The 25669-nt window shown below is 39.9% G+C and overlaps 1 protein-coding gene across 1 annotated transcript; it reads right to left on the reverse strand.

The window, feature by feature from the left end:
- Positions 1 to 1465: 1465 nt before the first annotated feature.
- On the reverse strand, positions 1466 to 20286 carry LOC119658337 (glutathione hydrolase 1 proenzyme). Its single transcript, XM_038065682.1, has 9 exons — positions 20164 to 20286; positions 11600 to 11761; positions 11326 to 11537; positions 10846 to 11242; positions 10541 to 10766; positions 10291 to 10481; positions 9994 to 10234; positions 1954 to 2067; positions 1466 to 1891 (listed from the first exon to the last, which is right to left on the reverse strand). The coding sequence occupies exons 1-9, from the start codon at positions 20166 to 20168 to the stop codon at positions 1736 to 1738; spliced, it is 1704 nt and encodes a 567-aa protein (XP_037921610.1). The 5' UTR covers positions 20169 to 20286; the 3' UTR covers positions 1466 to 1735.
- Between the last annotated feature and the right edge of the window lie 5383 nt (positions 20287 to 25669).

Raw genomic sequence — 25669 nt, forward strand, 5'->3', positions numbered from 1 at the left:
TCCGGTAACAAATCTGCTGCTGAATCTTAGACCTCCAATATTTTTCAAGGCATAGTCCGCATGTCTTTTAAGAAGTTTTAGGTTGTTTCGTGACAACGCGCAAATCATCTGTAAAACCGATTATGGTAGTCTCCAAGACTCTCTCAGTTGGTTTTTGATCAGTGAAAACTCTTTTTACTATGCTTGCGTCAGACATGTAAATAAACCGGTCTAACGCTGGCTCATACTTTCTGCGTAGCTTTCACGAGAGGGAAAAAGCGCCGTCACTATATTGAAAAAAAATGCAAATGCATAACAAACCTGCGCGCTGTGGATAGTTTGCTTAAGCCTACTTCGAAGATTCGCGCATATTTCTTGTTTCTCCCAAAACTCCATTTTCGTCTGGCTCCCTGATTCTCCTTGCTCGAAAGCGAAAATCCGCAACTTTGTCCACTCATAGCAACGTGACATGCGTTCTTACACATCTTGTTATTTATGCTACCATTTTTAAAGCCATACATAAAGATCGTGCTTTCGCAATAACATTTCTATGAACGCATCCCCTTCAAATGCTTTCACGGACGAAACTTGATTTCCGATAGAATACACCCCACCGCCTGGCCCATTTTCGATCTGGAGAAAAATCTGATGGTCATTTGGAGTATTATGTCCACTACCGTACCAAACAATTATATTCGCTAATGTAGTACTGACATACGTCGCATTAACTATTGAGCTCGAGTAGGGCCCTCGGAAAGTAGGTGAATTCTGGAAGTCCTACGCAGAACACGACCCCCGCGTTGGTATAATTTTAGGGTTCTAAATTCTCGCATATGAAACCAGCACACCTTGCATTTCCTCCTTGCTCATAATGGAGCAGAATAGCTGCAACTGTAAATACCTGACGAATCCAACTTACGCTCTGCCTGTCTGTTATGCAAATTTTGTTAGGAAGTTGTTATTCCATTATTGAATATGTAAAAACTGTGAACCCCACACAGCGAGTGATATCTCTATCTTTCAAAAAGGAGAGTGTTAATTTCTTCGCCGAATATAGTGTTCATAATTAATGGTTCTTAAGGTTGCCTTGTGGAGGTGTTACGCCTGCATAATCTTCAAAAGTTGGCGTCTGCAAAAGGAATTGACAGACGATAAATGTTCCGCGGATCTGAAGAGGCTCTTAATGTAATGTATCCTCTTCGATGTTGTCCTCTTAGTCGGATGTTCATCCTTCGATAACTAGTAAGTTCTGGCAACCTAACAATGAAGAAACCCTAAAAAGCTTTTTTCAAAATATACAAATTCGGAATAAATACTTGACAAAACGGTTGGGCCGCAGATAGGATTTCAAATTAAATCTCATAAGAATACGTTTAACTTGAAATATATATTTCAAGAAATTTATATTTTTCTAGAATTTTGTGAATAAAATCATTTCAATAAAATAATTATTGAATTAGTAAATTGAAAATAATACTTTAGCCTAGAATTTTTGACAATTTTGTGGAAAATTTCTACATAATCCAAGAATTTAAAAAATGAAATAGTTCCGCCTGCATGTACCTATTGCAAGAAGGGAACTGAGTTCTGACAAGCGCACAAGAAAGTAATATGGACTAGCGAAGGCAGTGAATTAATTTACAACTATATGCAGCATAATTGGTCATATCGCCGTCAAGTTAAAATTTGAATACTCCAGCAATCGGCTAAAGCCTTGCTACTACTTTGTGTGGGCAAAAATCATGCTTCCCAGTCATTAATGGTACGCTGCACTCCCAGGTCTTCGAGGATCGTATACAGCCTTAACATTATTTTCACTATCGACGCCAATAGCAGTTAGGGCTGAAAAGCCAAATTCCCCTGGATAGTAACTAATATTGTGCCCAATTCTCTCAAGAGCTTCGACTATATCCTGGAAGTTTTAGATCAGTTTCAGTACAGTTCTCGTGAGAAGGGGAAAGTTACCAAAATTACCTTGTTATAATCTGCTTCAGGCTGCAATTGCATCGGACTTAGCTGATGATGAAGTCGCGGAGCTTTAACAGCTTGTTCGATTGGTTCGCCTAGAATAATGTTGCGGATAATTACCTGGAAAAGAGGGTACGATTTATTGATAAGCAAGTAACTGAAATTATTGTATGCAATGTTAACCTGGATCTTCGATCCAATTATGTTTAAAACTGGGCCCGGGTGAAAGTTGTGTTTGTATGTTCTCATTGACATTTCTATACCGGGCCTCTGCAAAAAATGCGGGCTCGAAGGAAAAGGGGAGGCCTTTCCGCCCGCCCTTTCGTCAAGCCCGCAAAGGGATTACTGAGAAAATTCAACAAGAGATGCAGAAAAAGTGCAATCAGTGAAGTAGTACCCGGTCCCGCGAGAAGAATTGTATTTTAAGCTTGTGAAGGAGCAGCATGGATTCCAACATCGCGCTCGACTGTGATCAATTTGTTAGTACTCCTTAGCTTCGTAGTCAACTCTCTGAATACAAGTGAAATCTGTATTCAATGACTTCTCTAGCATTTTCAATTCTACTGGCTATGCCTTACTTCTCTTGATTCATCTACTGATCAGGGCAGCCTTCAGTGAAAACTTGTCACATTTTCTCGACGGTGTCTTCGGAACCCTAATCTTTCTCCTCATTATTGTTATTATAGTATTTTTTTTTTGTTTAAGGATTGTTCAAGGATTTTTATCAAGTCCGTATTCCCTTGATGTCGGACCACACCAAGTGGGGAGCGACTGTTTCTTTTTTTTATTTGGTCCACAGGCCCCTCGTTTTGAGCTTAGCACCTAAGATTTCAAAAATTAAGAAGTTAAAACTCCTACGGTTTTTACGTAATTTGCATTTGCATGCAATGCTCAAAAGATGAACGCGGTTTATAGAAAGTCCGCTTTAAGAGTGTGCTGTAGTTATGAATGATGCAGATCGACATTTTGGCCAATGAGATGGCACACATCTATGATGGAGCCGATTCTTCCTCTGATCGGGGGAAAAAGGTCGATGTACCCACAGATTGATTCCCAGCATTAAGGTACGAGAAAGAACGCAGGTGAGGTAAACTATGATATCATAAATACGTCCATAGATTTGAACTGAACAGCTCACCAAACTGTTCCAGCTGCGACGGTATTCCGGAGGACCCGGAGCATGTGTTCCTTCATTGTCCTAGATTCGCAGAGAAAAGGAAGAATTTAGAGGAGACATTGGAAGACACAGTAACACCGGAAAATATAATTGGGAAAATACGTGCGTGCCAGGAGAACTGGAACGCAGTGAACGAGGGAAGCTTTTAGAATGCCTGCTTTCGTCTTTCATTCCTAATACCAGTTCAAAGGCATTCATTCCTCGATCATTTGTAATATGGTTCCCCTACCTAATTTTAATAGCCATACAATTGTATCAGTTCAAAGGAAATTTACTAGATTCTTAAACTTTAGGAAGAACCATCTCTACTTCAGTTATTGTTTTCGTTGATCTGTTATTTCTAAAAAATTGAAGGTTTCTAAAACATAGAAGATCCTTAGTTCTCGCATGCGTCATTTTCAGGATTTGCAGCGGCTTAAATGGCACCTCTGGAGCCTCCGTGGCCTTAACGGTTTCAACCCTATGGGCAGAATGTTACGTGAATATAATCGCTTGCAGCTTGGACCTCTGACTCCTTCCATAGCCACTAATAAAATGAGAAAGTAAGAAATTATTCCTGATGGGGTTAAAACAAGGCTCGTATTGCTTTTCCGGTGATTGTTTGTTGGGCCGTCGCTCCCGGACTGTGCTAGCAATGAGGACTGCAGCACTGTATAGTGCCATTAACCTTACATAATTAGTTTTCCATCAGTATGATATCAGTGTCAATCCACCATCAGTCAACCCCTCTACATTAGTCTGGTACATTTAATTTGAAAAGTTAGATAATTTTCGTCAATCTGGCTTATCCGGATTTTAGTCGTTGTGTTTACACCATTGAGGCTAATTCTGGTTTTCTGTTGTCATGTCATCAAGGTATTCTGGCTTAAAATAATAACAAAGAACGTACGGTGTTCGGGCAAAGATATCCGTGGATATGAATTCCAAAACCGGAAGTGGCAGTGGTTAGGTCACACATTGAAAAAGGGCGACAAATCCACTGCGAACTATGCCACGCAACAGAACCCACTTACTCAGGATGCAAGACGGTCGACGAGTGAGTTGCCGTAGAGGAGGAGTGTAATTTTCTCGGAAAATCGTGGAGGGTATTGAAGCGCATTATCAATAACTGACAGCGATGACACATAGATGCGCTACACCGAGCTTAGGGGACTATGGCACTTACGTGTATATATATAATTTACTAAACCAATCTAACCTATTTATTATTATTATTTGTAGTTTTGACATTGAGCCTATATTAAACAATATATAAATGCCAAGTATTCTCTGCTTGTTGTAAAAGTCGATTAAAGTGGGTCAACATTTTTCAGTTTGAAATGAGTGAATTTTAAAACCTGTGAGCTACGACTTTTGACTATCGAAACAGCTTTTAATAGACTCACCTCACAGCTCCGACGATTTTTAGAATGTGCGTACGCCCCTCGATATTGATATCGAGGGCTGCGATAATGCACGCTCTCTCCAACATAAGCGAAAATTCTTACGATATTGGCTGGATGTTCTGGGTCAAAGCGAAGATGGTGAAACTTCGGAGAGTATTGCTCTCACTTTTCTAGCATTTTAGAAGTACTTTTGTACTCTGTCGGAAATTTGCTAACAACTACTGTAAGGCACACTCTCCGAACTTACATGTCGATTTCTGAGAGGAATTTGACTGAGATTTTCCGGCCTAAATTAAGAAGCATTTCAATTCTCCAGTGCTTCCAATACAGAGGGAAAGGATGAACTACAAGCAAAATGATTTGATCGAATAAATACGTGTATTGGAAATAAGAGGGCAAAATCCTGAAGAAGAGAACGACAAATTTTCGGCCGTGTCCGGATAGTTGAGTGGTTAGAGCACAAGGCTTCGAAGTGCCAGTGGTATTTGTATCATAATTGGACGTCGGGTAATAATCGGCTCAGCTGTGAATGAGTCTCTGAGTCAAATCAGGGTGATAATCTCAAGCGAGGACAATGCTGACCACATTGCTTCCTACACAGTACTGTAATCCTGTAGTGTACCGTTACGGTCTTGAATGAAGTGCTCTAACACACTTCAAGGCCCTGATCCAATTGGATTGTTACGCCAACGATTATTGTTATTATATTATTCTTTAATTTCATTACTTGATACCTCAAATTGGAAAATATAATAACAAGAAATAATACAATTTATGACCGAAAATTACAATCAATAACAGGTACAAAAACAAACTCCGCGTAAGATTGTTGGCAGCAGAAGGATGCTTTCTACGCGGCTTAGGGGAGGCTTTCTAAAAGTGACACTGTAATCATGATGGGTGATTTGAATGCCAACGTAGGTTCGGGCATGTGATGGGGAAACACAGTTTTGGCGACCATAACGATAATAGTAGTAGATTCGAGAACTTCAGCAGCTTGCATCGCCTCGTCATTGGTTGTACATTGTTCATAAGCAGAGCCTGCTATAAGGTCACATTGGGTTTCAAATGGCCGACACCGTATCCGATCAACTATTTTGCCGTCAGCAGTAGATATGTGAATTGTCGCTTGTGTGTAATAAAAGAGGTGCTGACGTGGGCTTCGGAAGGGATTTTCATCTGATGGTCGCTCACACTTGCTTGCATATTACAGATTGATGAACGGAATGGATTACCAAAGAACATGCATTTGTTCGCAAATATTTCGATGGTTCTATGAAGGACATTAACGGTCGACTCCTAATCTACGATAGGAGCAATTGAAGAGATGGAAAGAACACTTCACCGCGGTTTTTCACCGTATCATATTCGGTGAAGTTCCCCTTCTTCTGGATGAAATGGCTAGTCACCGTAACATGCGGATATGGATTGTTTCCCGAAGCAGGCGAGAAATAATAAATAAAATAATCCTGCAACGCCTCAAATAACATTTCGAAAGCTTGGTCGATAGAGAGCAGACTGGTTTCCGCTCCGGATCTTCCTGCATTGACGTCATCATGCCTCTATGGATCATTTTGGGACAGTACGTGGAGTTTAGATCTTCGTTTCACCTGCTCTTCATCGATTTCGAGAAAGCGTTCAATAGCGTGAACGGGGAGTGTTTCTGGTGACATCCAATTGGACGGTCCCAGTGCAAAACTGGAATGTTCAGTTTTTCTTACTAAGCGAGCATACCACAGGGATATAAGCATAGAAACGAACATAAGCGTCAGTGATATGCGGACCAACGATTGGCTTTTAGCAAATTTAAGATTCTAGAAATGCAACTTGTTATTTATTTATTTTTATTGGGGTAGTCGTTTTATTTCTACGTTAAATTGTAATTTGAAATTTAGTTTTATTGGATCGATGTGCATTTACAATTACTATTTATCTCGCTGTCAAATATGGTGAACTTCCTAGACAATGTTATTAAATCAACTCTCAGTGAGAAGTCAAAAAATTGGACGGCACAACGAACAGAGCAGACTACCAAGATTATTGGGGAACACTACGGATTTAGACTAGGGAGTCAAAAAAATACCTCCGCCTCCGTTATACAAACGGGCCCCATTAGACAGTCTGCAGTCGGGAATAACGACGCACAACAACTGCACAAATTGGTGTTCAACGAGAAGTATATATCCGCAACACTGATAATCCAAAAAGGGGAAAATTATCAACTCCGTAGCCTGCGGTATATCAACCACTAGTAAAAATAAAAACAACAACCAAATGTGACCCTATATCGAACGCAAACTGGGAAATCAGGCAGGAACACATTTCCCGAATACTGATAACTAAGTGACAACACGTAAAAAGAGAGAAGTTAGGAATCAAGTTCAACATTGGCCTGCCACAAACATCACCACCAATGAAAGATTGATGATCAGAAAGAAGGGACCAGCAAGAGTACGTCTGATGTTGGCATATCAGATGTCAGAAAGGACACAGAATTTTATGAGGCAGGAGCAAAATAATTTGCGCTATGTAAATCAAACCCTGGAACTGAAAATAGTCCATAAAAAGGCTCAAGATATGTTAGCCTTTAGCAGTAAAACCAAAAAACAGGAGTGCAACAGAGACCAGCCCACAAGAGAAAAATGCTGCAAAGAAACCCAGGCTTCAAACCAAGAAAGAAGAATCCGCAAATAAGTTAGGGGCAAAGGTAGGAGCCCCAATCAACTAGCGCAGTTAGGAGTATTTATTCTACCCAGATTATTTCCGCAACAAATATTTACTCGTGAGGAGCAGAAAAACCTTTTCGTCGTTTAGATGTGTAAGGGATGGAATGTAAAACTTGGTGGCATATGCTCTCAACCAGTCTGATACTAGCTGACTACCTGATGGAGTAGGCCGCCGAATAGATCAGGACTACAGCTCCTAAATTGCCATACTGGAGAGGAGCAGAATTGTTGGCGTGTACTTGAAATAATATACCAAAAGCACACATTGTGGTGGCCTATTTTTCCAAACTGCAAGGAGAAGTTTCTAAATTACATGGTTGCCAAAAATGAGGGTCCCTATACACCGTAGTAAAGAATGTTCAGACGCAAACCAGAAGGTAAAAAACCTTCTTACAATCCGAGTGGATAGCTGATATCTGGAGGCAATAATTAGTAACGATCACAATATCAACTACAAATTCGGTAACATTCCGAAACAAAGGAAAAGCGAAGAAGAATAATTTGGATGGTGCATCTGGTCGAATCATGGCAAAGTGCCATATCTGAGAAGGACGATACGCTGGCACTGAAGAAGAACTTCAATCACAATCAAAAGTTGTGTCTGTAATAATTTTGGGGGCAATTGTCAAGAACTGGCTCAAGAACCCTGGGGATACTAGAGGAGATCCGCAATCTGCAAGGAAAGATTATGCTAGCAAATCGGAACACACCTTTTGGAAATTGAAAAACTTGTATAACGTTCAAATCCAAATTAAAATATGCATGTGTATATGTATGTCTTTCAGAGTTCCTGATTGACAACTTCGGAGAAACTCATGGAGCAGTGCTGGCACTGGACCACTAAGGGGTGACACTTGGATCTCATCGGAAAGAGACATTATATTGGTGAAGTATTGCGGAGCGGAGACGCTAATGCCAATGCGAGCAGCGAGATTTGGAGAAGCAGGAGAGGTGAGGTGAGCACCTTTTTCCAATTATTCTTAGTAATAGGTTAGAGATATACAACGATCCAACAATGGATACACCAATATTTGTGAATAGCACCTGGCAAGAAATCCTAGGCATAGCTCTAGAGAATACACTTATGACTAGTTAGGAATCGAGGAGTTTCGGAAGAATCCTTTATATCGGATCGCAGAATGATAAAATTCGACGTTGATGGTATCATCATCGTTAGCGGCGCAACAAGCAATATTCCGTACGTCTGTCTTACTAAGGAATTCCAGAAACCCTCGTTTTGCACCGGGGTCCTCGGATTCCGTATCCCTAAAAGCTGTCTAAGACAGTGTCTGTTACGTCTTATTTTCGTTTCTACCATATTAATATATATTAATCTTATAAACTTTGCGTCCATCCTCAAAAATTGTTCGAAATATTCTTCTCTCGAACATAGTTAAGAGTTCGCAATTTTTCTTGCTTAGAACCAAAGTAGCCTTAGAATACTTGCGGGCTGGCAAGACAAGATCATTTTCTTGTTTGGTAAAAGCTTGAGACCCTATGGTGAGACGTTTCGAGGGGAACAGTTTTTGAAAGCTGCGATAGACTAACAACCATGTTTTCACCGTCGTAGCAGTTATTGGTTGTGCCACTGATGTTTTTGTTTCTCTGGTTTCTAGTGTTAAATGACAAGTGAAGTTTTGTAGAATGACACGTTGGGGGTTGAAGTGCTCAAAGGATCACCCACATTTTCGAGCATGGCTACCAAAAAGGCTAGCAAGGGTGTGTCGACGGAAGACTTCAATATCTACGGGCGGATCTCACAGTTAATTTCGAAAAAAATTAGGTTCGGCCAAACAAGATGGTCATCAGATTATCGCCATTCCCTTTAGTAATTTAAACTCATTACATCCATGCTAACATGCTTACCGAGCACAAAAATCAACTGAAATTGCCCTACATCAATTGATGGATTACTAAGCGGTGCAAACGACACCAAAGAAATAGCTTTGTGGCTATTTTTGGATATAGAAGGCGTTTCGCTAACACATCGCATGCGACCATACAGAATATGCTTACCCCAAGAGAATTAGGAACGGCCAGTATGTTCCTAAATCTCTGGATGAGCAGAAATGTTAAAGTACAGTAGAACAACCATCAGGTACCAATTCTATTGTCATGAATATAACTCAAGGTTGTCTACAGGAAGAGCCATCGTTACCACTAATGTCGAATATAGGGGCAAACAAACTTTTAAAAGAGCTAACTCATACCAGGGTAAAGGTCAAGAGTTATCTTGATGATAAAGTGTCAATCTGTAGGGACAAATATAAGAACACCCTATATGATAAAATCCCACTGAGACTGAAAGTTACGGCAACTAGCGCAGGAGTGTGGAGATAATCATCAATCAAACCAGGTTAACTCTAGACTGGCATGGGAATGCCTTGATAAATTAAATAAGCTTGGTTCGTTCAATAAAGTTGATCCATATTGGATTAGCGACGAAATCAGGCAGGCAGCGGAAAAGTCACTAATAGCAAAGTCACTCCAAGGATATGACCTCTTCTATGGAGTCGAGAAGGGACTTATGGTCATGACAAAAGGTTCTTTACTGAGTGAACTTATCAAGAAAGGAACGGCCCAGGATATTTATGGGGAAAGAAGAACCGAAACGTCTATAGGTTTTTTGAACTTTGAAAAGAAGATATTTAACGCAATAATGAAGATACTCAAAGGTATCGCATGTCTTTCCTAACCTTTCCATTCGCCACATATTCAGGAGGCAATACTTAAAAGGATTCCAATATGTATTCCTCACCTGTGCAACAGATGTTGTGATCCTTGATCCGCCAGCGGCACCCAGTAAAAGTCGAGGATTTTTGACGTCATCGACAATTATTGTTGGGCACATAGATGAAAGTGGCATTTTTTTCGGTTTAATAAAATTAGCCGGTGATGGTGCGAAGCCATACTCATTTGTTATTCCTGGTGTTGAAAAATCATCCATTTCATCATTCAGGATTATTCCCGTCTTTTGTGACACAATTTTTGCTCCAAATCTGAAATGCATGTTGATTTTAATTATTCGTTTTCATTCTGGGAAAGTATCACTCACACGCTATTTATTGTACTAGTCACAGAAATAGCATCCCCATTGGGTCCCAAAACGGCAACATTTGCGGTTCCTTCATCATTAACGCCTGAAAAGTTGGCCCCATAGTAGCCATAATCGGCAAAGGTCCTGTCATCCTTGATTTTGGAGAAAAGTTCATCTGCGAACTTCTGGGAGGACATCTGGGAAACGAGCTGGGGATTTTAGATTGTTAAGAGTGATGTTTGTAAGTATATAGTCAATTGTGAATTACTTCCGTAATTTCCGGAAGAAAGTTGATATCGCCTAATTGCGTCCGCAGCCCGTAACCATGTTTGAAGGCTTCCACAGTCCTGTGCCACAATATTGTAGAGTTACTGGACATATGATTTTGTATAAGATTTAAGATTAGATGTAAAACCGAACCGCTCACCGGCAGAGGAGCAGAGTACACAGTAAATTTATTTATTTGTGTCCTAGGCGGAGGTACCCATCTCACCCTGAAATTAACATTTCAATTAAGCTCTACATAGTAGACCTTGTCGATTCCAATTTTGATTGATTTTTGAGTATACATACTGGTATTCCTTTAAATCTTGTTCGGTTATAATTCCACCGTAAGCCTTTATATCGTCCACCAACATTTTACCAATACTCCCGCCGTTATAAATTGCATCCTCGCCTTCCTTGGCAATGACCCTCAAGGTTTCAGCTAATTTCGTTCTTTTAACTTTATCGCCTTCTTTATAGATTTTCCCCGTGCTGGGATTCACAAATAACTCCTTCAGTGATGGACTATTTAGGACCGTCTGTTCATATATTTCTAGAATCCTGGCCAAATAGGGGCTAACTATTTGTCCTTCTTCACATAATTTGATTGTGGGTTCGACAAGCTCGGCCCAGTTTAAACGACCATATTTTTTATGAAGCGCTGAATATCCTTTTATTTCACCTGGAACTGCGACTGCAAGACCACCTGAGTCGTCGATTTATCATATGTAAATGACGGAATGTTAGACTTGATGGAATATTTGGATATAAAGCAGATAAAAAACGAACCTGTTACAGATTGATTAACAAACATACTTTCATGCGCTGCTAGCGGAGCTGCCTCTCGCGCAATTAACGATATCACTTCCCCCGTAGATCTGATGTAAATTGTACTTACAAATCCGCCTCCGATTCCTAAGCTCTGCGGATCCGCAATGCCTTCACAAAATAAAGTAGCTATAGCGACGTCAACCACTGAACCCCCTTTCTTGAAAATTGACCTTAAAAATATAATCATAGCAATTAGGAAGGTTTCTCACTGATTACATGATAAAACCCTTACTGTCCTATTTTGGCACATCCTAAACCATTTGACACCACCGCACCACGTAATTCTTTGGAATCGCTTCTCAATAAAAAGTACAGCGTGAGAACAATCGCTACTAAAATCATCACTCCTGCGCAAGATAGGAGGATTATTAAGATCTTCTTTCTGGCCGGGGTTCTAAAAAAAGGATATCGATTCAAGAATGTAGAGAGTATTTAAGGGATTACAAATAGCAGGTATTTCGAAGTTGCAAAGAAACATATCTTAAATAGATTTTGAAAACATTCTATTCGATGGCAAATTTCTATAATTAATGGGAAATAGGAGCCTAGGCCATAACTTTATTCGACACAAACAAGATATTAAAAAATAAAATAAAATTTTGACACTGTATACATTTAGGTGACAAATGACGCATGTTCAGAGATAAAGATGCACATACTCAGGCATACGATCTACTTATGTAAATAGACTTTTTACTTTGAATGCACGCATAAAAATGCTTTCATCATCAACGGTATAGGTACACCTTTATAAGGAACTCTAGACATCCTGAGGCCGTCTCGGAATTCTTCCGCCCATTGCAATTTTCGGATATTGACTAGTGTCGAGCTGGTGGATCGTGAAATAATTCATAAATTCAAGATTACATCTGATTCGGCAGGCATCTCCTTCCTTTACGGCTCCGTCCTTCGAGAATGAGGCTCCTAGGTAGACGAATTGTTCCACCTGTTCGAAATTATGCCCTCCCATTGCAATGTCCTGCCTACTAGCAGCTGCTTTTAGAGCTGTATTTCGTTTTGGCTTCATTGACCGTGAGACCTCCTCGCTGCAGCAAGTTAAAGATGTTGGGAGCGAGACCATCCTCTTATTGGAGTCCCGACACTATAGGAAGGTTTTGTGTCAGTTCATTTTGGATTTTTGCCTGGCATTCGTTATTAATCATTGTGGCTTTCACTACCCGGACGAGCTTCGGTGGGATTTTGAACTAGATTATTATTCTGCACAGGGTATTATGATTTACACTCTCGTACGTTGACAGAAGTCAATGAACAGTTAGTACAGATCGATTTCATATTCCCAGAACTTTTCAAGCACCTGCTTAACTGGGAATATCTGGTCCGTTGTCGATCGTCCGGATCTGAACCCGGTGGTATCCCCGTTTTAATGTAATGGATAGACAATGCCTCTTTGCCAATCATCAGGCATTGATTTACTGTTCTGAACTGATAAACTGCTTGGTCTTTTTGGTCACCCTCATGTTTAATCAATTTGGACGTGATTCAATCGACTACTGATGACTTATGATTGTTAAGCCGATGAATTGCACCGACTGTTTCTTCCATGGTTAGTGATAACAAATTTGTCCGTCGTTTTCAGTTGGCGAGATCTCCAACTCGCCGATATTCTGGTTATTGAGCAGTTCATTAAAATACTCAACCCTTTGGTCCAATATACCCACCCTATCGGAAGTCAGGTTTCCCGCTTTGTTTCGACAGAATGAGCATCGGGGTGTATAAGGGTTATCCTGCTGACTTATTGGTAAAACTTCGGCGCTTGGCGCGGTTGCTCCTTGGACTTTTCGTCTGGGTAATCCTACGTTTGTTTGTGGACCGCCTTCCGCACAAACCAGGTACTTCCAACAATGATTTCGTGCGACCCTTCTAGTTGGATCATTCGCAGACTGTTGTTATTGGCAGTTTTGTGTAAGTTATGGGAGCCAACTTATCAGCTGAACATCAGCTCCGTCCCAACTTGTCTATTAAAAAGGGGCGAAAGGGTTCGAGGATTGGTTTCACTACCCCATTGAAGGTATCTTTCATCGACTCCATAGTCTCCTCTGTAGGAACGTAAACGTTAATAAGGCTTTTATTCCGAAATTTTCCTCTGTATAACTGTCCGCTTATGCTCTCAAACTCGGTTTCATTTTTTGGCTGACTAGGAAATATACTCCGGGTATATGGTTTACTGGACGCTTACTGTAATACATAGTGTAGTGGCTTTTCTCCAGGAAACTGGTCACTGTTCACACAGTATCGGGTACTGCTAAGCACCTCCTGCCTTGTGCAGGAAGCGCATGGTTCACGGGAAAATATGAAAATTGTTTCGATTGCCGGTTCCGTCGTTCTAAGATCCATCCTTGCCAAGGCTTCTTCTGTAGCTTCGTAGCAATTGTTTTTCATATAGAGTTGACAGGCTTATCCAACTTCCTACCTGGGGGACAGCTAGTATAATTTGATTCATTTTTAGGCACTTGAGAGTCTCCGTCTTCCTCCTGCGTCTGCAGTTTATCATTCAAAAAGAACTCCCAGCTATCACCACCTGATGATTTAGATTCAGCAGGTGTTTCTCAGGTTTAATGTTCATCCACGTGACATAGACAGACAGACCGACGGACAGAAAGACAGACAGTAACAAGGTTGTAACAAGGTTTTGTTTTACATAAACAACATAAACAAAACAAGCTCATCGTAGAAGATTTTCTCGGGCCGGAATACATTGATGACACAGCGGAGGCAGATGTTAACGAAGACTTGGAGCTTTTGAGTAACAGCGGTGGTCATTTTCATGTGTTACTCCTATATAACAGTACAGAGGGAACATTTCCGCGAAGCAACTTGTTGATGGTGTTGACGTATCTGCATTTCCACTTCTAGATAAAACAGTAAAGGCGAATCTAGCACTGTTAATGCGACACCTTCGATGATCTGCCAGGTTAAGCATATAGGAAGAATGCAATAACCCGTCAGACAGTCAGACTGAGATCCGTCAGTCTAACTTTGCTTGCCTCATTTTCAACATCCAAAACCATTTAGCCAAGGTCCATGACTCGTTCAGAAAATAAACAGATGTCATAAACGTAGTCGAGGTGTTTAAAAAAGATGTTATGGTCTATTGCAAGCCTCTTCATTCTCCGGACAAGTCAGAATGAAGAAAGTCATCGATAACAGGAGATCGGAGAATAATAATCGGAGATAACGCCAGATATACTGCCTGTTCGCGCTGAAATCGCTGAAGAGCAGGTGATTTAACCCCGAAATTATTCCCAAATGATCTACCGGGTGCTGATATTATTAATGCAAGAGAATTCAGCTTGCGGGATACTCCGTGATACGTTCCAGGATTTGAAATAATAAAACTTGCTTTTCCTATTCGCTAGTGTTGATTTTTATTTTACAAATACCGATATTTCGGGAACCATTTGTTCCCTTCATCAGTACTGACAAGTCCTTGCTTCTATTTTGCAAATACCGATATTTCGGGAACCACTTGTTTCCTTCATCAGTGATAACAAGGACTTGATATTTCGAAAACCACTTTTTCCCTTCATCAAGGACTTGTTAGCACTGATGAAGAGAACAAGTGGTTTCCGAAATTCCACCAGATGTGATTCGGTTACCACATGCGAGTTCTTTTGTGATGTGCTATACAGTTTTCAAATCATTGTGATTCCGCTTCCCTGACCAGTGCAATAACAAAATCACTTTTGTCATGGCATACACTTCGTTGAATGCCCCGGGACTTCGCATGATATTTGAAGCCGATGCCAATGCTTCTCTTATTACGCACATCCAGAGCACAATTTCTAAATCTACTGCTGATCACAAAATGGTCAATCTGATTGCCGGTATCGGTCAATTGAAACCTCACACCATTGCTGCCATTTACGCCGTGTTTTCCCATGACATGTCCGAATAAGGTGTTTTCATTCAGATCAGCCATCACGAGCACAATGCCATCTTAAAGAAGGCTCCCCTGAACTGCGTGCAATTGCTCGTAGAAAGCACCCTTCTGTACCATATCTGAAGTCTCCGTTAGTGTATAGCATAGAATTGTGAAACTCCTTAAACTGGACTGGAATCTTGAAGCCATAGTCCTGTCAGAAACCTACTCCCCGGTCAAGACAGCAAATTTTGCGTAGTCATCAGTAACAATCTGATGCCGCATTCGCGTCTGGTCCCATTTGGCTTTCCAGAGTAGAAAAGCATATTGTCATTAGTGTGCCAAGAGGGAGAGGAAAACTCTTAAGAGCTGCCCATCTTACTTCGTTCGAATTCTCGCTCGAGTTAGAAAAAGCAAGAATTCTGAGGACCTTTGTTATGATTGTCGGAGGCTTACCCAAAAAATGCACTTCGCTGTTGTAAACTTATCACTTGCGATGGTAACGAAAATGAAACAGTTTCATTGAAAATCAAATTGGAAAAGGAGAATACGGTGGGGAAGAAAGAGAGTGTGTGACTATCCTACACTCTACTTGTCATCTAATGCTACAAGGGACCAATAACGAAAGCGAAGAACCATGGCCTGGAAGAAATCGCTGACCGCCGAAAGCGATTTCGACTCCTACCGCATTTGATTACCAGAGAAGTACTCTATGGCCAGGATTTGCATGAATTCCAAATTCTATCCCAATAGCGAAGATTTTTGATCCAGAGAAACTATCCTTCATGAAAAAGCTTCTAAAGAAACATCGAAACCTGCTGTCTCAACAATGTGGAAGCCGAACAAAGCTGCAATGCCATCCACTTGCTGTCAAACATAATATTGGAAGAAAAAGAGGGAGATCCTGCAGGAAATCAGGTAACCACTAAAATGAAAAAGGGAGATTAATTATACCGACAAAAAAAACAAGTCGGGAAACCGGAAGCTGGGCGCTTATATTTGAGTGTCGAACCGTAGTCCGTTAAGACTATGCATTTAGCATGTCAGATTTAGTACCACGGATTGTAAATTTACACACCAAAGACAATTTTGAGCTACTGTAACTTTGTTACTAATAGTATGACTTTGATGAAACTTGGAGATAATATGCTTCATATTATATTTTATACCATTGCCAACTTTTCTAACTTTAAGGTAAACTTAAGGAAGGTTTTACTCAATTTTTCCAAAAATATGGTAATATACTATTATTAACAGATCGATATGGGGAGTATTTTGAGGCCTGGGCACCATATAGAGGCATGTCTGGGGGTTTACAGGTCCCACCTTCTCACCAAATTTCGTGTCAATCGGTATAGCCGTTTCTGAGAAAAATGCCTGTAACTGACTGACAGACGCATTGAACCGTTTTTGATAAGGTTTTGTTTGCAAAACAAAAAAAAAATAAAAGAAAAAAACAATTGTTACCTCCAGCAAGAGTAATGTCTCGAAGAAAACGCGCTAGCTATCACTAGAAAATGGAGTTTATTCAAATAAACTTGAATTATACCGAGAAAGACTCCAGCTTGATCAGCATAAACAACAGATGGGCGAACATTCACAAAGGTATGTCGAAACCCGCCTAATAAGACAAACACCTCCAGGGAGAGGGTTCTGCTTATAACACAGTGTACCGTCAAAGCGTGCGCCATCATTACCAGAACTACTGGCAGAATATTAAATTCGATAACTTTCGTTTATCTTGCAATCGAGTCAGGCGAGTGATTCAGGAGGTGGCAAGCAAGACCCACCAGGAGCGAAAAGAAGACGGCTATAAGAAATCTTATAGAAACCTTGAGCCTTGAGTGGGATAGCCACGAAGCAAGAGAGAATGCTTTAAGGTACTCTATTCAAAGGTGGACGGAAACCCGAAAGAAAGCACCTACAGGCGAGTCATCCTGGTAAAGATCCATTTGTCTTGTAAAGACAGAGGGGAAAATATTAACGTTGGTAATCTACCAAAAATTACCTTCCCTTGGTGATATCCTGTAGAGCCAGATCAACCATTAAACTGAAAATGAAACTCACGGAAGGGGTGGTACTAGCAAATATTGCGACTGACTCTACCCATGAGAAATAACTTCAATTTGGCCAAATGGAGTGTGGCGATTGGTGTTTCCAATCTCGTTGCTATTGTCAATTGTTCCTTGCAAAACAAAAATCTCTGGTATCACACCAATGGCGGATCCAAGAGGGTATGTTATCTCAGCCAGTGTCCCACAGGAGGTGCTGGGCCCATTGCTGCGGAACATCATATGTAGTGTACATAATCTTCCGGCTCGGAAGGAGATCGTGGTTGAAAAGCCTCTTCATGACCGCATACATCCAATATAAACCGGATCACCCCAAGGAAGCGCAGTTGCAAGCGATGCATATAAAAGGAAGGTGATGTAGCTAGAGTGAGCTAATTCCATCCCATAACTTAATACTTGATAATGATTTTACGAGGCAGGGGGTATCTGAAATGCTTTGAGTGGGTAAAAATATGAACATTCTGCTGTGTCCAAGCTAATATTTTGGGAAGACTTTACCTTCCTTAAGAAAGCAAACGGGCAAAAAAACGGATTTAATAAGGCTTTGTTTTAAACTAAACCTTAAAAACAGTATATACATATATATGTATATATAAACGACATGAATTTAAATTGATTGCGACACTAAGTCATGTTTATTATCCGCTCATTTCAGTCTCGTAAAAACAATGAGTTTTTTCAACCAAACGTGATCATTGTAGTATTCAAACGGAATATATTACGTCAATAAATCGAAGATAGACCCCATTCATCAAATCAAGATATATTTATATCAATCTTTTTATAAACAATTTGGGATATCGCATTTTTTCTTGAATAACTTCTCTTAAATGAAAACAGAATAGCAGAAGCAAGGAAAAAGTGCAGACTCGCCTGCCATCTTTTTCTAAAATACAATGCAATGTATACCTTTTCATTTTTTATGATGGCTATCGTAACCAAAATTAATTTCAAATAATGCTGATCCGAATTCCCGATTCCAAATAGCTGATTGATTAATAATCTCATTCTGAGAAAATTTCTTAAATTAGAATAATAGAGAGGGAATATGTTATCACAATATTAGTAGAGTTACATGTCGATCTTAATTTACGATAAACGTTTACGTTTCTATGAAGCGCATGTACATGTACATTTATTTATATCCACAGTATGCTATCTAGAAAAATGTACTTTTCATTGATAAGTGAACAATCAATTTTGACAATTTTGGTGCGCTTCGATTAGAATATCATTCCAATAATATGTGCTTAAATGTCCACCGGGCTAAGCAACGGTCGCAATGTAAATATTATCATTCCTACATACAAGAGAACCGTTTTTGTCATCCTTTTTTAAAAATTAGTTACTTTCCTCAAAAACAGAGGTCCATGGGCCAGTGGACTGTCTGTCATCAAGCAGACTCAGCTCTTCCTAAGTCCTTACAAAAAATTTGCTTCGGCTAATTTTAGGTCTGAACAACGAAGTCTTCGCCCTGGTTAACATTCTCATCAATGTCAAAATGTCAATGTCAATCGAATGTATACACGGGGGCGATCAACTGCTCGACCCACTTCCGGTCACGCTGCTCCTAGGGCAGAGGTGAGGCAGTATCTGATGAGTTACCTATGTCTTGAACGAAGCCGTCAATCAGCACATTTTCTAAATTTTCGTATTTAGCCCAAAAAGAGAGGGGTGCGTGGATCAAAAGAGATAAGTGAAAGTCTCTTTCTAATTGAATAACACCCCAAATGGATAACACACATACGAATGATATCCTTACTGTGTCATTACTTGTTGCGCCATAACTCTCGAATTATACTCATGCAGGTATGTGCATATATTTCTAATAAGGACGAAGATACTTCTTGCAATCGGCTCGGATACAAAATTGCTATTGTAGTTTCTCTCACGAAACCTTTCTAAATTCACTTTGACCTCCATTTCTTAGACTCACGTCCCTTATCTTTCTCTCTTAGGTATTTACTTTCAAAGTATTCGCAGGCATACTAAACTAACTTTAGATCCCGCATTAGCCAAGTTATAGCATTTAATGCTGCAAAAGTTCAGAATCGAACCGAAGTTTACATCGGATTTGAAGAAATTTCCATATTTATGAGGTCACCAGCCATAAGAGCCTTGCCTCCACACAATCAAGGCTAATTGAAAGAGTCGGAAAGAAACATGAATAATCTTCAGATCTACACTGACCCATGCACACGGAAGGAGGGACCCAACAGCGATTCTCTCAATTGATTAACTGCTTCAGTTCATAAAGAAGTCGTAGAATATTTATCAGAACGCATGGGCCTTGATGAATGAAGAGACCAAAAACCTTGCAAATATAGAAAAGGAGAGAAAAGAAATGAATCCTGGAATGTTAGCAAATCCTCAAGAAGAAAATGTCTCTCCATAAAAGAAAGCAAAGCAATAGTTTCTAAGTACATATCCTTCAAAAGCTACAGTTGAACAATTTAGGAGTAATTAGAACTCAAAGATGATTTATTTTTAATGCTGGAATTTTTCGAGGTTTCACATTTATCTAATATCCTCTCAAAGCATAAACATTTGTCCAAATATTAATCATCTAATCACACACAACATTCTAAATAACGCGTAATTCAAGGAGCAAAAACACAACCATTCCGAAAGAACTATTATGTATAAACTCTTCTATAACGGATATAACTAGTGATTTTTATCCAAGGTGTACAAGGTTTGCATTTTTTTCAGATACTGCAAAAAATAGTTAGCACCAGTATCAGTTAATTTCAATAAAATGAAGTTTAAAATTAGGCACACTTCTTTACCACCTGTTTTTATCGCTACAGAGTAACTAGAAAATATAATAGTTTTCTTACTAACTTCATGGTGCCGATTTCACTTGTCGCCGATTTTTCAACTTGCTTTTTTCACGGCGAGTACTTTCCTCGTACTAATTTTGGAAGACTTTCCTGTTGAGTTAAATTTTTTGTTGAAATAAACGAATACAATTTGAAAAATTTATCAAATCTAAAACATGGCTAAACGAAACCATTAAAATAAATTATCGTATCGACAGGCAATAAAACGGTTACTTAGAGATTAACCATATATCGAATAATTTTTCGGTAATCTAAAATCACTTTCTCACTTTTGAACTTAATACTGGAGGCAGAATGGGAAAATTTTAATAATATTGGATAATGGTAGCTGCTACAGAAGGAAGTGCTAGTGTTAGCATTATCGACTTAATCAATTCCTGACTTCCTATAACGATAATAAGTGAGCTGCTCATCAGTCAAGCACAATTGATAAAGGATAGACCATCATGATATGTACGAGTATGTTATGTCCACTCTTCCTCAATTATTCGACTCCATATGCATAACTCCAAGGTCCGAATGCATAGCAAACCTAAAAGTGAATCAACAGAATCTAGGGCACCCGATAAAATAGTTTTTTATTGGAAATTACTTGATGCCAAAGTATCCTCTTATCGCATCCGCATATACGGACTGAAAAGTAGTTAGGTAGTGAAAAATCGTACGGTCCTGTGTTCGTCTGGAAATTCCTGAGAAAACATAAAGTGGCTCTGATGCCTGCCTATCATTTTATCTTATATATATTTGAGAAGATATACTCACTCATAATCACCAAAAGAGATAAATGATCGACAGATGACCACTAGTCTTTTAGAAGGTATATCACGCTCAGAGGTGTTTTCGGAAAACTTGACAGATGCATTTTCTATTATGTTTCTAGTGTAATATCAACGGTATATAGAATCAATGCTAAATTATATCCAATCAAGGTTTCAGAACTTTATAATAAAAAGTTAGCTCAATATCGTTACCACTGTCGGGCGTCCTGGCTTACGCCATCGACCGCCAGGGTTCGCCACGTCTTCTTTTCCACCATACCATATTGTTAAAATCAACCAATGAACGACACCAAACTGCACATGTCAAACGGGAAGAATAAAGATTGGATACAACTTTGAGACCGTTGATAATTTCTCCTTTCTAGGGTCGAAAATCACAACCGATAATAGTTATGACGATGAAATCCGCGCACGGTTGTTGACAGCCAACAGAGCCTATTTCAGCTTACAAAAACTGTTCCGCTCGAAACGTCTCACCCTAGGGTCAAAGCTCTTACTGTACAAGACAATGATATTGCCAGTCCTCATGTATTCCTCGAAGACTTGGGTTCTTAGCAAGAAAAATTGCGAACTCTTGGCCGTGTCTGAGAAAAGAATCTTCCGAAGAATTTTTGGCCCCGTACATGAGGATGGGCGATTCCGTAGCCTACATAATGACGAAATCTATGAGCGATACCATGACCATTAGGTTATGAATAAAATCCGGCTCAATAAGTTACGGTGGGCGGGTCACTTAATCCGTATGGATAAGGATGATCCCACCCGGAAAGTCTATAAGGGCAATATCTATGGTAGAAAAAGAAGACGAGGCAGACGCTGCCTAAGATGGAGCGATGGCGTAGGTCAGGACGCCAGACAGCTTTTAGGGATATCGAATTGGTGGACTTCAGCGCAAAACCGGGATGTCTGGAGTTCCTTATTTAGGCAGGCCTAGACCGGATACCGGTTGTTGCGCCGTTGATGATGATGACGAATAAAAGCATATTTATATATTTTAGAAATTTACCTGAAACTCCCGCTTAAGTTCATTCTAGAAATACAAAATTTGGCATCAATGTAAGTGATAACATTAGACATAATTCTGAAGGCAATCGAACTATTATTAATGAAGCTATAGAAGGTCAAATTTCACTCTCCAAGATATGTATGGCATCATAATCATCTAAAGTGAACTCATGTGAACGATGGAGATGGACTTTGGAGACATATCAATTTTTTAGCTATGTACAAGTGGAAAAACGTGTATTGAAAGTTTCTCACACAAGATGAACACAAAACCTTTATACCGGAACGGTCCAGCTTCTGGTATTCCGACTTGTTATAAGTTGAAATAGGCTCGGTTGGCTACCAACAGTGCTTGAATTTCATTATCATGATCATGGATGATGTCTGTACCTTTTAGGTCGTTCTTCCCATTATGTTAATATGATCACCATAGGCGAGTAGTTGGGTGATGAAAGAATAGTGCCTCTGGTATTTACCTCGGCGTCGTGGATCACTTTTTCCAAGGCCAGGTTAAAAACAATCTACGGCGGCATTTGTATTAAACCGTTTTTGATGGTGGCCTCTAAAGTGATTCTGCTGATTTTATTTGGCTTCAAATATTAGTCAGTTTTACTAATTTTGTGGGGATATTAAATTTTCTCATAGGTATGCGGAATTTTACGTTAGCTATGGTACCATGCGCGGTTGTTAGAAATTGAGTAATGAAGTTGAATCATTTCTTAAAAATCTTATCCGTGAACGATCGGTAATTCTCTCATCTATCATGCAAAATTATGGAACTAAGTGGTAGGAAAGTTAGCGTGCAGTTACTAGGATTTTTGTACCTGCGAAGTTGTCTAAGAAAACTCAAGCAATACTCCCCTGTAATTTTAACTTTTGGAAAAGTTAGCAAATAAGGCAACAAGATTCAAGAAGTGATAACATATCCAACGGTGAGTGTGGTGGCTTTGGTGAACTCTCTGAGTTCCGAAAAGGAATAGCGACCACGATGAAGTGAATTGAAAAATTTAGAAGACAAGCTGTGGTCAAGGGTAATCCATTTCTTCCACTTATTAGGAGAATTCTTGATTCTCAGCATTTACGGATGGGATTAGAAACTTTACAGAGCATGGAATAGTTCGGCAGGGGACCGTCAAAGCCGGTAATTTTACTTTGTTTGAGCATGTTAATGGCATTGATAATTTCGTTTCTTTTTAGAGCAGTAGTCCGTATCTGCATGTTACTATGGCTTTTCATATCATTCACAAGAGGTGGAACGCACGGATGTTTTATGAACCAGAACCGTGATGATGAACTCCTTCCCTTTCTTCAACTGCCGATCCTCGTCGATGAGAAACCTACGAAGGCAATTGAACGCTTTATGACAAACTGCCACCTCTTTCGTGATGTGGTACACGATAACGAAACCGTTGTTATGTACTTCCCTCACCGATGCAATTATAGGAATCTTCACGACCCGGCATGCACTACGCAGCATTTATTTGTATTATAGCTTTTTAAGGTAACGAAGCTCCTACGGGTGGAGCTTACCCTCACCCGCAAGAATTAATAGCGCTCTCAGTTGCTAAAGTTTAGTTGAAGGCTAGTCACTCCATGGATCTGTGGATGACATGCCCGAGATAAAGGCACTTTTGATGGCGGCTCAGTGCTATTCATTATTCTCGGCCGGGGTGACAAGGAAGTTGTCCCACTGTTGAAAGACAGTCAGATCGCGAAAACGAATCGTATCAGGGAATCGCCTATTCTCTTGCGAACAGGCCCAGTGGTGGTAAGCCACCATTGAATGATATTCCCTTTCGAGGGCGATGTCAACACATTCAGAAGGCTCCTAAATATACTGGCGGTCGCAATCTGGTCGATCGGATTAGATGTTCATTGTCGATCAGTCGAAACCAAACTGACCTTATGGTCGACCCTGTGCTCAAACAGTGTGCCCCCGATGACGATATGGTGCAAATTGTAGAAATTCGCGAACCTTCCACTATAATCATTATACAATGACCGATTTCTTCTAAATGGAATATAGCACATCCATCATGCCTACATGTCATCGTTCACGGTTCATCGAAATACGCTCTACTTCTCTCCACGTCTTGCTGGGAAACCTACCCTTGTTCTCTAGTGTCCATGCGCAGTGTGATACTAGCGTGACCAACGCATGGAACACTCCGGGAAAATGGGTTCTATTGCATGGCGTAGCCAGAAATGCATTTGTCGCCATTCCTCAAAGTGTGACCTATCCACTGCTACTTCTACCCTGCTTCTATCAATATATCTACCGGTAACTAGCCCGGATGTCAACTTAGTTCATCATTTGTTATGTTTTCAGGCCAGACTTTATCGGTGTGTGAAGATAATTGTTAACGAAGGTTTTGATAAAAGTGTGCTGCCTCCCATATGCCGCTTCCACATAATAGCATGCAAATAACATTGTCGCGGAACAACCTCAGCGTGATGTATGGGTTCAGGTATATGCATTTTCAAATTTTATACAAAGTAACAAAGGGCCTCGATGTTCTGCTCGTTGATGCAGATAAGAGGAGTGTGATTATCCATTAGATTGAGAATATAGGCTTTGTTTGGGTTTATCTTAAGTCCGACTCTGCTTGATTCTCTTTCCGAATAGAAAGCCAGTTCCAATTCTCCACAACACTTTTCAACTCCTAATACCTGTTACCTTTTTAGTCTTCTTTCTTTTTCTTCTTTCTATTACTGCAGGGGACAATATATAATTGGAGTATCTCCGTCAGAATATTTATTTATTATTATAAATAAATATTCAAACTACTCGACCCAAAAATCTGAAAAAAATCAGGGGGATGCGCTTATGAAATCTATGTTTCAAAATATGTCCTATTCCGATATCTGCTCAAATAAACTTGCTAATAGTATATTATCAACGTTTAGAAATTGCCTGAAAAACCCCCTTAAGTTCATCCTGAGAGTACCAAATTGTACCGGTGTTGAGGACAGTATCGCAAATGCTCATACCAAGTTTCATGGATTCCCGGCTATTAGTGTCAAAGTTATAGTAGTTCAAACTAGTTAATTTCGTGTGAATTTACTGCATCCTAAGCCATGCAAATAAGATGTTAACGTCATAACTAACGAGTTTAATTGACATTCGAGTGAAATATCATTATTCCATTCATGAAGAATCCACTTCTCCCCAGCCCTTTTAAAGGTTTTGTGTAAATCAAGTTTCAGTTTCGCTGTCACACGCATTTTTCTCGGAAATGGTTATAGCGATTGACATCAAGTTTAGTGGAAAGTTGCAAACTGTGAACCTTCACGCACCCAGTGAGTTTCATCATTCTACGTTGAATTTAAGGGCGTCCCTGTACTTTCAAGAGGGGGGTATAAGTTTTTTTTTCACATAGTTACAAATGAAAGGCCTCTCTAGTATAATATTTTCCGAAGTCTGTCTTAATGTGCTGGGGGCGAAAGTGATCATTTCTTCCACCGACCCCCTGAAAAACTACCCAACCGAAAAATCTGAAAAAAATCAAGAAGCTGCCACTATATGACGCTTAGGCTCCGAAATACCTTCCGGCTTCACGCAAACGGCGTAGAACACTCAAATAATAATTGTAGTTGATGGTTTGGCCAGTCGTAAGGAATTACGAATGGACAACACCACGCGCGCGGATGGACAACATCTTTTCCGTTTGACTTCACCTTTTGCACGATATTCACTGGATTGGTCACTGGTTTCCGGGTCAT

The sequence above is a fragment of the Hermetia illucens genome, chromosome 5 (genome assembly GCF_905115235.1).
Source record: "Hermetia illucens chromosome 5, iHerIll2.2.curated.20191125, whole genome shotgun sequence".
In the NCBI taxonomy this organism is placed as follows: Eukaryota; Metazoa; Arthropoda; class Insecta; order Diptera; family Stratiomyidae; genus Hermetia; species Hermetia illucens.